The sequence below is a fragment of the Ipomoea triloba genome, chromosome 11, assembly GCF_003576645.1.
Source record: "Ipomoea triloba cultivar NCNSP0323 chromosome 11, ASM357664v1".
In the NCBI taxonomy this organism is placed as follows: domain Eukaryota; kingdom Viridiplantae; phylum Streptophyta; class Magnoliopsida; order Solanales; family Convolvulaceae; genus Ipomoea; species Ipomoea triloba.
This window is the reverse complement of record NC_044926.1, coordinates 10,762,116-10,780,789: the sequence shown is the minus strand read 5'-3', so window position 1 is coordinate 10,780,789 and position 18,674 is coordinate 10,762,116. Positions and strand designations below refer to the sequence as shown.

Here is an 18,674-nt window from a genome sequence, read left to right as displayed (position 1 = left end):
AGAGAAAGCATGAAGCTCTCTAGAATTTGACTGAGTTACACGCAAGCCGAATGAGAGGGTGCCTTTGACATACCTGAGCACTCGTTTTAGCTGCTCCCAGTGAGACAATGTTGGAGCATGCATATGTTGACACAATTGATTGACCGCAAAGGATAAGTTTGGCCGTGTAATTGTGAGATACTGGAGAGCACCAGCCAAACTCCTGTATTTCGTTGGATCTTCATATGAATCTGAATTAAGCAATGGAGTTTTCGATGTAGAAATAGGAGTGGCGAGAGGTTTACAATCAGTCATTCCAGCCCGTTTCAAGATGTCTGACATGTACCGCTGCTGAGAAAGAATAACACCATTGCTAGTTTTGACTAGCTCAATTCCAAGAAAGAAACCAGGTTCACCAAGATCTCTAATTTTGAAAGCATTAGACAGTTTAGAGAGTAAATCAGACACTAGTAGCTCATCAGTCCCCATTACCAAAATGTCATCAACATATACTAAAAGATACACACATGCAGAACCACGAGAGTAATAGAATAATGACACATCAGTCTTTGAAGCTATAAACCCAACAGAGAGTAAAAAAGTATGCAGCCGATTAAACCAAGCTCGTGGAGCTTGCTTTAAGCCATATAAGGAACGCCTCAACAGACAAACGTGATCAGGTAATTGAGCTTCAGCATACCCGGGTGGTTGACGCATATAAACAGTCTCAGCCAAATCACCATTCAAAAATGCATTGTGTACGTCAAGCTGCCTAACCACCCAACCTGAGGAAATAGCCAAACTCAAAAGCAATCTGACTGTAGTGGGTTTCACAACCGGACTAAAGGTGTCAAAAAAGTCCTGACCAGGAACTTGATTAAACCCTTTCGCCACAAGTCTCGCCTTATGCCTCTCTATTGAACCATCAGCTTTACGTTTAGTACGAAAAACCCACTTACACCCAATCACATTCATACCTGGGCGAGGAGGAACTAGAACCCAAGTCTGATTGTGCAAAAGTGCATTGAACTCCAGATCCATTGCCTCTCGCCATTCAGAAAATTTAACTGCCTGAGTGTAGCAAGTGGGCTCGGTAGGACAGGCCTGAGCAGAGAGAGCCAAAAGTGGAGCCACAGACCGACTCCTCGTAGCCATTGCATGGGAGCGAACAGTCGGACGTGTGGACTTGCCACGGGGTCGTCCTCTTTGACGAGTAGGAGCAGCAGTGGTGGTGACAGGAGAATCAGCCTGAGCAGAATCAGCAAGAGAAGATGGCAATACCTGTAAAACCGATTCAGCCCACGGCTTCTGCACAGAGGGAGGAGATGGCACCGCAACCCTACTAACAAAGGGAAACACATTCTCGTCAAAGTGTACATGTCTGCAGATATAAATCTTATTAGTCATTAAGTCCATGCATTTGTACCCCCTAAAAGACTCAGGATAACCTAAGAAGACACAAGGAGATGACCGATACGACATTTTGTGACGATTATAAGGACGCAAGTGAGGATAACAAAGACAACCAAACACACGAAGAAAAGAGTATGAGGGAGAAGATTTATGTAACAATAAATGAGGACTGGAATTCTGCAAAACACTAGATGGCATTCTATTAATCAAGTAAACAGCAGTTTCAAAAGCAAAGTCCCAAAAACGAGATGGAACAGACGCACGAGCCATAAGAGTAAGACCAGTTTCGACAATATGCCTGTGCTTCCTCTCAACACGACCATTCTGTTCATGAGTGTAGGCACAGGATTGTCTATGATTAATCCCTAACTGAAGAAGAACAGTATGTAACTTTTTGTATTCAGCTCCTAAGTCAGACTGAATAGCCTTAATTTTGCGATTAAATGACCGTTCAACTAAGGCACGAAACTTGTCAAAAATGGCATACAAGTCAGACTTCAATTTCATAGGATAATACCACGTGTAACGAGAATGGTCATCAACAAAAAGAACAAAATAACGATAACCAGAAGAAGACAAAACAGGAGCTGGTCCCCAAATATCAATATAAATCAAATCAAGAATATTCGAACTAACAGAGTCTACACGTGGCAAAGGGAAACGAGTAGACTTGCCCAATTGACACGCAGAACACAAAGAAGAAGTAGAACGATTATTGCGACTAAAACCACTAACAGAACAAAAAGGAAGAATACGATCTAAGACTCGTTGATGAGGATGTCCCAAACGATCATGCCATACGGAAGAGGAAGCACGGGACGAGATAAATGCACGGGGACTGTTTTTCGGAATGGGCAGCGTGTAGAGACCACCGCAACTATTGCCGCGAAGAAGAATTGCCTTGGTTGCTATATCCTTCACAACAAAAAAGGATGGATGAAACTCAAAAAAGACTTTATTATCTTTTGCAAAGCGTTGCACAGATAAAAGAGAGGAAGACAAACCAGGAACATGTAAAATATCAGACATCCTAAATACTTTAGACGGGGTAGAAAAAGAAGCATGACCAGTATGACTAATAAGCAAACCTGTACCATCACCAACTCGAAGAGCATCACCACCAGTGTACTCTTCAGATGTAGAGAGCGTAGCAATATCAGGGGTCGCGTGATTTGTCGCCCCAGTGTCTGGAATCCAAAGATGCGAGTCAGACACAAGATTCGGCGCATCCTCAGCATATGTTAAATGAGCTTGGAGTCCACGGCCAATTAAAGAAAAACAGGCTGGTGCAAGATGACCATAATTGCCACATAATTGGCATTGAGGCTGCTAATTACCACCACGTCGCCCACGTGACCTGCCACCGCCATGCGAGCCACGTCCACGCTGCACACCACCGCCCTGCTGCTATTGGTCGGCGAAAACAGCACCGCCACGTGACTGATTCCCACCGCGGCGATTCGATCCGCCACGCCAAGACCGCGACCGACCTCCACTACCACGCTGGCCAACAAAAGCCGCAGCTGCAGGGGCTGGAACACTGCCATAGCTATCACCGGTAGCGAACTCATGCGAGCCAAGGAGCTCGGCGAGTTCGGGAAGACGCACCGGCTGACCTCGAACATTCAAAGAGGCTACGATAGAGTGATATTCTGGACGTAAACCTCTGAAAATATACATATTTTGATCCTCCAAAGGAACCGCACGGCCAGCAAGAGCTAGATCTTCCACCATAACTTGCGCACGAGCAATGTAGTCGACGGCGGAGGCATCACCTTGGCGTATTGTTTGCAGCTGTCCAAGAATATGCATAATCCGAGCTTGACTGGAAGAAGCGAGAGCCTGCTCAAGCGCCAACCAGAGATCACGCGACGTAGTGCAACCAATTGCGAGGTACATAACTTCCGACGAAAGTGAAGAGATTAACATGCTAAGGACCGCCTGATCTTGGCGCACCCATGGAGCATGCAGCGGGTTGGGTAGAGCAGCAGCAGCGGAGGAGCCTTCAGAAACGGGAAGAAAACGATTAGGGCAAGAGTTCGTGCCATCAACGAAACCCATGAGGTCGTGCCCACGAAGAAACAGAATAACCTGCGTCCTCCAAAACAAGAAATTCTTGTTCGTTAGCTTAATGCTAACATAGTGATGCGCAGCAGACAGAGAAGCGGCTGCTGAAGAAACCGCAGAAGAAATAGCTGCATCAGAAACGGTCCGTTCGGAAGAATTAACAGAGCCGTCATCCATTAGAAAATAAACCTAGGCTAGCTGATACCAGATTAGAACTGAATATTGTATTGATTCAATTGAACAATTACAATGATGAGGAATAGGAGATATATATACTAGGGGAGTCTCAGGTAGAGTAGGATAGCTAGTCCTAACGTGACTCAAACTCAGAGAGTCCTAATACACTGAAATGATTCAGTAAATTGTCAAGAACAACACAAATTACAAGTACCAACCCTAATGGTGTGTTTGGTTTGCACATGGAAATTAAAATCAGAATACGAATTAAATACTTTTTAGTAACGGTAATGAGTTTTAGTGAAAGAATTCTACATGTTTAATTTGGTAGTATGGTGGAATTTGAATGATTACTAATATTGATGTCTGGTTGTGTATGACCCTACAATAGAAATAAATATTTTAAAAATACAAAAATAAAAAATCAAGAAAATTATATTGATCATAAATCTACAGTCCTATACTAAAATACGGTACTACAATTCCTAATACAATATATATTCTTTCCTACTTTCTTATTCGTAATACAATGTTAGATTAATGTTATTAATCGTAATAATACAATACATATACTTCGCTACAACACAATCTATACTATTAATAAAAATAAATTCTTTCATGTTAAGTTCCCGCCCAAAATACTCCTATACTATTAATGTTTGCGTAATATTGTAAAAATTAGGATAATACAATTTCAATTCGTACTACAATTGCATACTAAAATATGGTAATACAATTTCTAATACAATATATTCTTTCCTAGCTACTTTCCTTTTCGTAATACAATTATAGATTAAAATTACTAATCGTAATAATACAATACATATAATTCGCTACAACGTATGTAGAGATGGCAACGGGGCGGGACAGGGACGGGGAATGGGGTCCCCGTCCTCGTCCCCGAAATTGATCCCCATTCCCCGACCACGCCCCGTTCCCCCGCGGGGAAGGGGAATTATTCTTCATCCCCGTTCCCGCGAGGATTTTTCGGGGACGGAGAATCCCCACCCCATTTCTTGAATAATGCCAATGAAAAACGAGAGAGACTATATTATGATTTTAATTATGTAATTAGTCTAACAAGCATTTAAATTTCCAACCATAATTAATCCATAATCACAATATAATATAATTAATCTACCAATCATAAAACAACTCACAATTTAAAACTAACAAATAAATAAATTTTAAAATTGATAAAATATTTAATTGTTTACTTACCTACTACTATACAGTAGTAGTACGTTATTGACAAGTATATTTTTACACTTTAATTTAATGAGGTTTTTATAGTATATTTATATTTATTACTTGCCATTTTATTTTATTTTAATATTTTTATAGTTGATTAGTTAGAATAAAGATTTTATAATAATTATTGGGCATTAGTAAAGTTTAGATGCTAGTTTTAATTATTGGCCCAAATAAGTGTTATATTTTAATTAGTGTGGGTTGATAAGCCCATAACATCATAGCCCATATCTTTATTTATTTGTTTAATAAAATTAGCCCACAATATATAATAACCTAAATAATTAAACAAAAGAAAAAGGAATGAATTCAAATATTTTGATTTGTAAGTCTGGTTCTTGCGCAGCTCATACGTAAGTACGAAGGAGCAGAGAAGATTTCGTCGACAACAGCAGCGCAGATTTCGTAGGCGATTCATCGGAATTTTGGAGAGGGTTTCGTCGGTCAACTGGGGAAACCGATGGCAAGGAATAATTTCACCATTTGGGTCTAATTTTGAGAGGTTCAAATTAATTTTTAGATTTATTATTTTCCTCAATTTAAGAGTTTTTGTTGGGATTAATGGTGTATAAATAGTAGTGAGTTCTTGTTGTTGAGGAATCAGACTAGCTGGGCATAATTTGATAGTTTCTCCAGTTTACAAGATTTTATTTTATTTTTCTGTGTTCATGGCCCTGCGAGGCTAATTCTCTAAACTTGGTCAAAAGATTACATGAACCCTGGATCATTCTGTACTGTGAGATTGAATTAGTTCTTAATGTTGAATTCATATTCATTTGAGTAATTGATATTCTCCTGTGCTTTCATTTGTTTTATTTTATATGACTGTTCCAGTTAATTGCTAGGAGGCCTACTAGTTTAATTTCTTGAACAGTTTATTGCTAGATTAGTTAACGATTCGTTCAATTGGTTTTCTAATCTGTGTAGCAACTGGGATTTATTAATATGGCGTTAGTATTAATTTAATCCTAGGAGGAATATTAATATGAATTAAACATAACCGCATGTGTTTATGTTATTCAGTTTCGTTGATTTTCTCATTTTAATGCTGCTATCAAATTAAATATAAGTGCTTGTCTTGTGTTATTTGATAGTTAGGGGTAGTTGATACCGCTTGTGTTTGATTACCTATGACTAAGGAAAATCGGGAATTAATCCCACAACGAATGTTCAATTGTTATGAATTAACCGTGAATCTATGATCAGTTACTAAAATCCAGTGGTGAATGTTTTCTTAGACCAAGTATTGAAGGTTCAATTGATTTCTTTCGTAAACTTTGGCTTGATTATCATCTTTTATGTTCTTATTTATTTATTTATTTACTTATTTTGAATGTTAATTTCATACCAAACACCCCTCTTTAATTTGAACTCATAAATCAAACTTGTTACTCCTCATGGGAACGATCCTTACTCTCACTACTACGTTTTTAAGGTTTAATTTGGGAGCCTACGACAGCTTGCCAGTTATACGTATTGAGATTTGAGAATGTGACTATCGAATTGCTTAAGTGGCAATAGCTACGATTTTGACTTATTTCATTATTTTAAAATTATACACACACACACACACACACACACACACACACACACACACACACACACACACACACATATATATATATATACCCAATATATATATATACATATTGGGGTTTGCCTCGATAAACCCAATATATATATATATACATACATACATACATATATATATATATATACATATATATATATATATATATATATATATATATATATATATATATATATATACANATATATATATATATATATATATATATATATATATATATATATATATATATATACAGGGAATCGGGGACGGGGATCGGGGTCAGGTGATGCCCTCCCCGTCCCCGGCGGGAATGGAGAAATTCTCCACATCCTCGCCCCGGTTCCCCGAAAAATTCCCCGAACCCTCCCCTGTTGGGGCAGGGATCGATTTTTCCCATCGGGGCGGGTTGAATTGTCATCCCTACTACACCGTAATATCGTAACTTATAGAAATATAATTTATGAAATGTATAATGATTTTTTTCTTTGTTATATGTTAATTTAAGGATATCACTATGTTTCAATATCGTAACTCATATTTCTAACGGTAAAAGAATGAAATTTTTAACGGAAGATTAATGGTGGCAATCAAATGAAAGTCATGGATGTAATATGACAAAATTAAAAGAATAGAACTAAATGTGACAATGTCATAATAGCCGAGGACTAAAAATGGAAGTTGTTCAAAGTCGTAGATGTAATATTGCAAAATTAAAAGAATAGGACTAAATGTAGCAATGGCACAATAGTCGAGGACTAAAAGTAGAAGTTGTTCAAAGTCAGGGATGTAATATGATAAAATTAAAAGAATAGGACTAAATGTAGCAATGTCACAATAGTCGAGAACTAAAAGTGGAATTTGCTCTTCTTTTTTTATTTTTTATTTTTTATTTTTTTTATTACACAACTAAAGTTAAATAGATGATTTTGTAGTATGTACAGTTAATTTACTATAAGCCATTTAATCATCCTGTTAGGCATAAAATAGAATTCTATTATGCAATTTTATATCTGTGTTATTTCGGTGTTATTAGTAGAAGCTTAAGTGACTATTTATGTGTTATTATTATGTTAAAATCGAATTCTATTCGTTCTATTTATGTGTTATAAGAACACTATAATTCTATCATTATATTATATGTTTTCGTTCTTTAACTAACATGTTTCTAGCATAAATGCATAATTGAGTTTTAAGGTTTACCAATTTAGATGATTATTAATGTTCTTAAATCTCAGCTTGACTACCAAACAACTATACTTCATCTAGGCTGTAAAAAATTGAATACTAAAATGCAAAGTTAAACTTTTACCTGTTGAGGTTATCATCAAAACAAACTTTACCTGTTGAGGTTATCATCAAAACAATTCCCAGTGTAGCTACAATGCCAAGCGCTAAAGAACAAACTAAAGTTTGTCACTATGACATGTATAGACATAATTGATCCAAACTATCTTGTCAATTGCACTATATAATATTTGATGTTATACTTTATATACTTATATATCGATCCAAATATTCTTAAAATATTATAGCAAATACATTCTGTGCATCGCAGGGGTGGAAATACTAGTATTATTTCAAAAATAATTTCCTAATCATTGTTTATTATTACTAAATCATTCATAAATTATTTTAACTTAATAACTTAACAACAACAACAACAATGGACATTTTGGACTTTATGCTACTTAATCCATCTCAATTCCTATGTATACCAAACATTGGAATTGAAATTTTCAGAAATTTTATTCTTGCAAACCAAACACTAGAATTTAAACTCCCACTTTATTCCCGCATTATTTTTTTCCCACGGAATTGCAATTTTTTCCACCTAATTCTTTCCCTTCAACCAAACGCCCCGTAATAGTATAGGAGTGTTTTGGACGGGAATTTAAAATTGAGGATTTTGTTTTTGTTAATAGTATAGATATAGATTACGTTGCAAGAAATATATGTACTGTGTTATTATGATTAGTAATTTTAATCTAGAATTGTATTACGAATAGGAAAGTAGGGAAGAATATATTTTATTAGGAACTGTATTACCATATTTTAATATACATGCACTTGTAGTACGAATAGAAATTGTATTACAATATTTTACAATATTACGCACACCTTAATAGTATAATAGTGTTTTCGGTGGCAAGTTAAAAGTGTGAATTTTGTTTTTATTAATAGTATATATTACGTTGTAGGAAATATATGTACTGTATTATTAAGATTGAGTTAATACCATTTGAGGTCCTTCGAGTATAGTGGTTTTGTCACGTTTAGTCCTAAACTTTAAAATTGACCACACGTGGTCCTTCGACATTCAAATTGTTACCATCCGTGGTCTAAGTTAACCACTCATGGTCCTTCAAATATTAAATTTTAACCAGTTATGGTCCTTTCAAGAGTACCACAACTAGTTAAATTTCGAAAGTTGAAGAACCATAGGTGGTTAACTTGGATCACGAATGGTTAAATTTGAAAGTTGAAAGACCACATATGTGAATTTGAAAGTTTAAGACTAAACATAGTAAAATATTATACTCAGAGGACCCCATGTGGCATTAACTCATTACGATTAGTAATTTTAATCTAGAATTGTATTGTGAATAGGAAAGTAGGAAAAAATATATTTTATTAGGAATTGTATTACCATATAGTTAGTTAATTGCACATTTTTAACAAGTGTGAGGGTTCATTTGAATTTTTTTTTCAGTTCGAGAGTCTAATTGCATTTTGGTATATAGTTGGAGGGTCTATTTAACACTTATCCCAACAATTATTATTAATTATTTAATAACTATTAACAAATCATTATGAATAAGTTGTTAAACAATATGGAGTAATTACTAATCATATGTAATTATAAATGAATTTCCTAATCATTATATAATAATTACTACTGATTTAATAACTATTAACAAATCATTATGAATAACTTGTTAAACAATACGGAGTAATTACTAATCATATTTAATTACAAATGAGTTTCCTAATCATTATATAATAATTACTACTCATTTAATAACTATTATGATTCCTAATTATTAAGTAATGAGTATTAATAATATCACCTTTATCACCTTTATCCTAATTACTATAATATTATGCACAACATTATTGCTGGAGTAATATACGATTTTAATACTCGTATAATACCACCTTTTTTTATTTCTTTTTCTAAAACAAGGTAATATGCGAGGGCAAATTATTGTGTGGACCATGGTTCACATAGTGTGTGAACCATGAACGCATTATACATTTTTAATATACTAAAAATACATTATTTGTGTATTGAACGTATATTATTTGAAAATATATAAAAATCATATACTTTCAAATAATATACTTTATGTTTACTATACAAATAATATACTTTTAGTACATTAAAAATGTACTCCGTAATTTTTTTTTATATTTATGGTTCACATAAATATGTGTGTTTTTACCATTATTCTCTTTGCATACGCTTCCCAAAGCCCTTACATTTTTGTATCCTAACGGAAAAAAAACACTCCTAAACATGTATATGATTCTTGTTTTAATGGAACACCTCCTCCCGTGAGAACCTACGAACTTGTACATAAATGCACACAAGGGTCTGCATAATGCATACAATCTCATATTTCAGTGTACAATGCACACAATCTACCCATAGAATAGTTTGTGTGCATTTATGTAGACGATGATGTGCATTCATGTTGGTTCATAGGTTCTCACTGGAGGCGAGTTCTCATTTGATTATATATATATATATATATATACACACACACACACACAACAACAACAACAACAACAACAAAAAATTAATTATCTAATCAATTAGGTAACATTGTACAATTACAAATATTAAAATAAAAACCTTTCACCCTCTAAAGTCTAATCAAATAAGAATCTATAGTTTTGTAATAATGACAAGTTCAAAGCAACATGTGAATCACAACACCGAGAGTCAAACTCATGATCTTAGGCATGGAATTGACTCTAATTTTAAATTGAGTGATCTGTTTTATTTCAACTAAAAGTCTAAACTAATAAATGGAAGTACAAAAATTATTAACATTGGCTAATAATATAAATTGCAAGTACAGAAATTCTTAATTGCAAGTACAGAATGTGTTAACTGCAAACACATAATTTTTAAGTCATGGTTTATAATGCAATATGAAACTCGGTCGATTGTATAACAATTGAAGGTTAGGAATAAGATAATATTTTTGGTCAATTAGAAATGAATGACATTAACGTTTAACAAAATCTTGGTTATAAAGAATATCAATTTACTAAATAAATAGAAGATTCAATTGAAATGGCTGGGTAGGGAAGGCTATTTCTTTCTTGGCCCTAATACTAAATTTGTCCGGAATTTTGGGTCTGACATATTCATTTTGAGCTAAGATTGGAATCCATAATTATAAGGAATAAGATAATATTTTTGTTTAATTATAAATGAATGACATTAACTTTTAACAAAATAAGATAATATGTTTGTTTGATTAGAAATGAATGACATTAACGTTTAACAAAATCTTTACTAAATAAGTACAAGATTCAATTGAAATTGATAGGGAATTAGGCTCTTTCTTTCTTTAATATTTTCAAGGTAAGTGTGTGTGTGTGTGTGTATATATATATATATATATATATATATATATATATGTATGTATGTATGTTTAAAGACATCTCAAGGATAATAAAAAAATCAAATTACCTTTTTTTTTTGGAAAATAAAATAAAATTAACTAAACAATTTCAAACAATAGTACATCTCAAGCAAATAATAGATTCAAAATATACCAAACATTTAACTAAATTAAATATATATTATTACAAGTACTAAAGCATCATCATCTAAATGCATGTAGTATATTACAATCACCATCAAACTTTAGGAAGATAACATCACTACAAATTTCTTATGCAGTCAATCTGATCTTACACGTAGCATTATGTTGGCAAGAACGTTCCTTTTAAAAAATTGTCGATAAGAACTTATCATATTTTTAATATTTTCTTAAAGAGAAGTTGTTATAATTTTAGTTTGTTAGTTATTAGTCATTATACATGTTATTTTTCAATATTAATTAACTTTTTAAACACGTAGTACTTTTATTGTCTGATCAGTTATGCGTATTTTACCACTCTACTTACGAAGTATTAAGTATTCATTTACTTCTAAGGTTTCTTGAAGACATTTAGAGCATGTTTGGAAACCAGGTAAATGACTTTTGGAAATGAGTCATTTTGCATAAAATATTTTCATTTCTCATTTTCTATTGCATTTCAAAAAACTGTCTTTGTGTGTTTGGTTCATTTTCTGGAAAATAAGCAGAATTGTATAATTTAAATTTTAATTGTTGTTAACTAAAAAATATTTGACAACAGTTATGTTTTACCCAGCTATTTTTTTTTCCAAATAACAAATAAAATATTAAAAAAAAAAAGAGTGCTCGTTTCCAACAGAAACTAGTAAAAACTAAACTGGTTTCGGTTCAAACTAGTTCCCCGTGAAAATCAGTCTAGTTTCTACTGATTTCCTATGAAACTAGTTTAGTTTGTACTGGTTTTGGGCAAAGAAAGCAGAGAATGGCAGAAGAAAGTAGGGGAAGCATTCTCGGAAAAAGTAGTTGGATCTAGAAAATGACTTCTCAAAAAAAAAAAAAAAAAAGAAGTCAATTTTTAGAAAAACCAAGCTATTTTCCTTTTTACCAGAAATCATTTTCCATTGGCTTCAATTTTTCACCCTCTCCCAGACTCTAGAAACTCAAAAAACGATTTTCAGAAATCATTTTCCGGGTTTCAAAACACACCATTAGGTAATTTCCGTATCTACTAACCTTTGTCCTCCTTGCTGAATTAGGAGACATTCATCTAAAAAGCAATAAAACTCATAAAGAAACACTTCTATATAAATTTAGTACTTCAATTGTCTGACCAGTTACTTTTCGTTGTTGCCCAATTTAGTCATGAGTAAACGGTTGTTTAACGGCTAAACAAATGGAGGACCAAATTGATTAAGATTTTTAACTTGATGACTTAATTAATCAAACTAATAATCAAGGACCAAATTGATAATTTCACTATAGTCAAGGCGTCATTTTTGTAATTAACTCACCAATTAATTTGATCATATCCCTTAGCTTCTATAACCCCTGCTTGCAGACTCAACCAATAAGCACAAAATTCAGATTCCTACAGCCAATAATTTATTTTTAAATTTTTTTTTACAAGTCTGTAAAACGCTACAACTAAAATAACAAATATATGAGTTTCACAATTTCTGAAAAGAAAATGATAATTCTGTAGTTTTTCATAATACCGATATAGTGATTTGTCATATTTGATAGCATCAAGATATTAGCTCTAAAAGTTTTGCAACATATTTTGATTTCATTAAAAAAACAAATAAATAAAAATTATGATTCATTCTTATTTTTTAAAAGGAAAAAAAAAGAGTATGAGCATTAAAAACAAATAAAAAAAAAACCTTAAAAAAGAGTATGAGCATTAAAAAAAAACAAAACAAAAAAAAAAAAACAAAAGTGAAATTTTTAGAAAGTATGTAATTAAGCATGAAGAGGTAGGTGTTCCATGCTTGGCAAATTTACTAAATGGGATTTTTTTAACACTTGTGAACAAAAATAAGGAAGTTTCAAAATTTAAACAAACCTAATGAAAACTCCAATGGACTTGCATTTTTGGTGTTTACCAAATAAAAAATGAAACCTCAAAAGAGTGGATTCTTTTCAAAAATATATTTTTTATATAAACTACAAGAAATGCAAGTGCAACTTGTATTGGTGGTATTACGAAATCAGGATGCTTATAAAAAGAAAAATTAAAAATTAAAAAGAAAAAAATTATTGACGCCAGTCACATCACTCTTGAGCCTAAAATATTTTTATAAAACAAAAATTCATAAAAAAAAAAATTATGTGGGTTATGTTAGTCAATCTGTTGGACACGACTTTCGCCAATCAATCTGACTAACACAATCTTCACTAGTCAATTTGATTGACACGACTTACGCCAGTCAATCTGACCGAAACAACTTACGCTAATCAATTTAACTTACTAAACTTGCGTCAATCAATTCGATTGACACGATTTGTGCTATTCAATATGATTGACATGACATGCGTCACTGCCAGTCTTTGGTAGACATAACCTGCGCTTGTCAATCTGACTGATACGCCCTACACTTAATTGATGCAAGTCGTGTCAGTCAACTAGTGTTAGTCAATCAATTAAACCCAGTTAGGATTTGCAATCTACAAACTACATACCATAAAGCAAGCCCCAAATGATATTTTCTTAAGTTTTTCAAATTTTAAAAAAACACATTATTTTTGTTCACATGTATCAAAAACTTCCGGTTTAAGCAAAAAAAAAAAAAAAAAAAAAAACAAATTATTGAAATGTCTAGTTTCTTCATGACCTTAGCTCTGTAACCTTTGAAACAAACCATCAAGCATCGATCATTATATATATGCCTTATTAGTTACGATTCTCAACGCCTTATATCTTTACTATCCATCCACGCATGGCAACCCAAAAACAATCCTCTAGTGATGAAGCCAAAACAAATTTAGAAACACTTATTCTTGAGTTGCCAAGAGAAAGGGGATGGATAGTTGATCAAGACATTCATTTGCTGAATGGGTTTTGGTACCCAACATGGGTCATCCATGGCCTCCTAGCACTCCAACAACACTTCAAACCACATCCCAATGATGTTCTCTTAGCCAGCTTCCCCAAATCTGGAACCACTTGGCTCAAGGCTCTTCTGTTCAGCATTGTGAACCGGGCAACATTCAACCATGATGATATGATGCACCCTTTGCTCAAGTCAAACCCTCATGAGTTGGTCCCCTGGTTAGAGGTTTACGCCTCTAGCAATCCCACAAACCCCAGGCCCCCAGAATCTTTGTTGTTTCATACCCACCTTGCCTACTCATCTTTGCCTGAACATATCCGCAGCTCTTCGTGTCGGATCGTGTACGTGTTTCGAGATCCCAAGGACGTTTTTGTTTCTTTCTGGCACTTCTTTAACAAGCTGAGGCCAAAAGAGTCGTCTTCAATTTCTCTCCAAGAGGCTTTCAACCAATTCTCCCGCGGCGCCTCACCTTACGGCCCCTACTGGGATCACGTCACCGGCTACTACAAAGCTAGTATCCAATTCCCAAACAAAGTATTTTTCGTGAGGTACGAGGACTTGAAGACAGAAGCTGTCTTTCACGTTAAGAGGCTAGCGGAGTTCGTGGGCTGGCCTTTCTCTGAGGAGGAAGAGAATGAAGGGGTGGTGCAGAAAATCACAGATTTATGTAGCTTTGACAAACTGAGCAATTTGGAAGTGAACAAAAATGGGTCACTCATTCGAAACCTTCCTTCGACGAGGTGGACCGTAAGTGTTATAAACAAGGCGTTTTTCAGGAAAGGCGAGATTGGGGATTCCAATAATCATCTTTCGGAGGACATGAGGGAGATTCTGAACCAAATAACAGAGGATAAATTCAAAGAAATTGGTTTGACAACATTTGTGCCCCTGGTTAAAACTGAATGAATGATTCAAGTTGATCATATTAGTACTTGGTGCAAATCTTGATCGTGAGTGATTGTAGACTTTTTTAGTCACCTAAAAATAAAAATATGATATATAATTTTCTGTGGTTAATTTATGTTTTTATCTCTAGACCATATGTATGTTATGTGCCATGACAAATAATGTTGCTTGCGATCTCTGTGTATTTCCAATGGTTAAGAAGAGAGAGTTTTTTTCTAGATAGATGATGAGCTATGTAAACCTGTTCTCTGTAAAATTTCTTATTCCTCAGTAATAAAAATATGATAAGTTCTTGTCAACATTTTTTTAAGTTAAAGGTATGTCCATGCGGACATATATATAGTACCCTTCTCGGTCGCTCCGCATGTCCAATTATTGAAAGGGTGCTTTCTTCGATGAAGACAGTTTTTCAAATTGGATTTCAAAAAGTGAAGGAAAAAAAATCGAGCAGGGAAATACGACTGGACAAAAGGTCTTGTTTGTAAGTGTAGGGAAACACGGCTGGGCAAAAGGTGTTCGAAGTACAGTTAGGCGAAAGGAGTTGTTGGCCTTACTTTTTTGCTTTCATTATCAGTTTAATTATTAACAATGATTAGCAATGATTAATGTGAGTTAATGATAACATGGTAACGCTAAACTTGTACGATAAATTTTGTATTTAAATTAATATAATTCACCATATTTAACATACACCTATAAAATAAGGCACTTCTTTCATTTAATAATTTAGTGGTGTTCTCTGCAAGTTAATGAAGTTTTATTAAAAACAATAAATTCAATTGCAATATAAATTAGGGAAATTGCATATATGTTTGTACCTGTGGTTGTAATGCCGTTTACTAATTCCACACAATGTTGAGCGGCGCAGCCTCGTTGACCGTCGTTGCGGTTCTTGTAGTTGGTTCGGCTGAGGGAGAAACTCAACCATTGTCATTACAACAACTTTCCCCCTAAAATGCTCATGCCTACCACCTTGACTGATGACTCTCCTACTTAAAGGTCTTGTATTGGGTGGCGCGAAGGCATATAGCTGTATGTAGGATGAGCTTCGTAATTATGGATGTGAGGCAGGGTATGTTGATAGGAAGACCCAGGTTGGGTGGGATCGTACACTGCACTCGCTGGGGTCGTATAACTTGGATATTGAAATAAAGGTGGAGCGAATGCAACATCCCCATACTATGCGTATGGTGAGTACTCCCCAAACTAAGAATACAATAATGGAAATTCGTTGGAACTAGTAGTAGGGAAGCCATAGGCATTTGAACTTCTTTGACGGCTACCATGCGAACTACTAGAAGAGCCCGACTCATCATCGTCAAAAGAGGAACTCAGCATAACGAGCAATAGATTGTCCCTCCTAACCTCATCATCCATACCCTCATCCTCATAGGCATTGCTTGTGGTACCATCTCTCGTAGGCATTGCTTACAGTATGTTGACCACCGGGCACTTGCATTTGGATGACATGTTGTGCCCAATCACGCCATTGTACCAAATAGCAGTGTTGCAAAAATCGTGCCTAGGCGCTAGGCGGCGCCCGACCACGTCGAGGAAGGCCGAAATCGGCCTCCTCCGCGGCCGGCCGCCATGCCCCCACCCTTTTTTGCACGAAATAATCGGAACGAAGAAGCAGTAGCAATCTGCGCCCACGCCCGCCTTCGCCTCCACCTCTGTCGGTCACTTCCTCCTCCACCTCCGCCGGTCGCCTTGATGTCTTTGATTCTGAACCATTATTCACTCCCTATTTTAGTTTTTTTTTTATACTAATTGCCTAATTCTTAATAGGAAATTGATACTCTTTTATATATTTGGTGTCTACAGGTGCAATTGCCTAAAACAAGCAGCAAAAGAAAGATTTTGGAATTATTTGGATCAATTTTGGAAGCAAAGGAAATTACCTAAGGAAGGAATGGAAACAAGAATCAAAATTGGAAGCTGCCGCACGGTCGTGAGGTGGGCCGTGAAGCTAGATTTGTGAATATTGCATAAAGGGGAATAATTGTTTACCTAGGGTTTATGTTTGAATTGGGAATTGAATTCTTCTTGTTATTGATATTGATTGATGGCCAACAATTATTAGCTTGTTTTGGAGAGGATTTCATCACAACGAAAGTTGGGTGAAAGACTCAAGCCTTGCCAATTTCAACCCAATTTTTCCTACTATGAGAATTTGGGGGGTTATAATGCTTTTGTGTTTAAGGTTATGATTGATGCATCACGAAAGTGGGGCAATCTTATCCTAATTCTTGTTTATTGATTACGAAAGTAGCTGAACTTGAATTCTTCGAGTGCATTGCCAATAATCCCTTGGTTAATTGTCTTTCCCCTAATTCTGCGATTGTTAGAGCATCAAGATTGCAATACCCCTAATCTGACCTATTCCTTTCGAATATAGTTTATTCCTCATTTAATTTGCTTCTTTTATCTTAATTCCTAAATCATCATTTACTTGGGTTCTAGCGGGTTCTAATACTTTAGTGCCTATAGTTTTATAATTCACCCAAATACGTACCATAGTCCCAATCCTCAGCGGAACGACATTTACATCCTCATTTTTACATTCACCATTTTACTCATCACAATTTTGCCGCCGCTGCCCGGGATTGGTTAATTTGGTTGTATTGTGTGATTGTTTTATTTCTAGCATTAAAGTTAGTGAATTCTTAGAAGATCAAGTTTTTATTTAATCACCATTTTTTTAATTTGTTGCTAATGTGCATGCAAGTCTATATCATTTGATTTGATTGAAAGGGATGTCCCATGATGGATCAAGGAGGATATTAATTCTCAATCCTATGGAGGGTATGGATACTACATGTCTCTCAAGGATACTATAATGCCCCATACATTAGTCTTTGTACAATTCAAGCCCCACCTCCAAATAATTATTATGATCCTCAACAGTACCAAGATCCCCAATATGCTTCATGTCACCAATACTCTCAATATTCACATGACTACAATCCACCTCAATATCCTTTCCCACCACAAGATTACTCTAAAATTTCATACCCCTCAACCATTCATTACACACCACACCCCTAAGGCACTCAACCCCTATATGGCCACTATAATGATTCACCTAGTGTGGGGAGTTATGGGATAGATGAGGAGACTTTGGCGCTGGCTAGGCGTTCGAGAGTCACTATTGTACCTGATGATGACATTGAGGATTATGGATATCCCATGAGACCAAGTGAGAAAGAATATGTCAATAATCAATGGGAACCTCAATAGCCATTCTATCAAGAATATATGTACTGTATTATTACGATTGAGTTAATACCACCTGAGGTCCTCCGAGTATAGTGGTTTTGTCACGTTAAGTCCTAAACTTTAAAATTGACCACCCGCGATCCTTCGACTTTCAAATTGTTACCATCCGTGGTCCAAGTTAACCACCCGTGGTCTTTCGAATATTAAATTTTAACCAGCCATGGACCTTTCAAGAGTACCACAACTGGTTAAATTTTGAAAGTTGAAGAACCATGGGTGGTTAACTTGGATCATGAATGGTTAAATTTGAAAGTTGAAGGACCACATATGGTGAATTTGAAAGTTTAGGGCTAACATAGCAAAACATTATACTAAGAGGACCCCATGTGGCATTAACTAATTACGATTAGTAAAACATTATACTAAGAGGACCCCATG

General features: G+C 35.0%; 1 protein-coding gene across 1 annotated transcript; it reads left to right on the top strand.

Annotated features, from left to right (window-relative positions):
* The first annotated feature begins 13,981 nt into the window (after nucleotides 1-13,981).
* Nucleotides 13,982-15,123, top strand: LOC115997510 (flavonol sulfotransferase-like). The gene has a single exon (XM_031237076.1). The coding sequence runs from the start codon at nucleotides 13,998-14,000 to the stop codon at nucleotides 15,015-15,017; it is 1,020 nt and encodes a 339-aa protein (XP_031092936.1). The 5' UTR covers nucleotides 13,982-13,997; the 3' UTR covers nucleotides 15,018-15,123.
* The last annotated feature ends 3,551 nt before the right edge of the window (nucleotides 15,124-18,674 follow it).

What these genes read in the sequence shown, in the direction of transcription:
- LOC115997510 (XM_031237076.1), top strand. Translation starts at nt 13,998, where the DNA reads ATGGCAACCCAAAAACAATCCTCTAGTGATGAAGCCAAAACAAATTTA.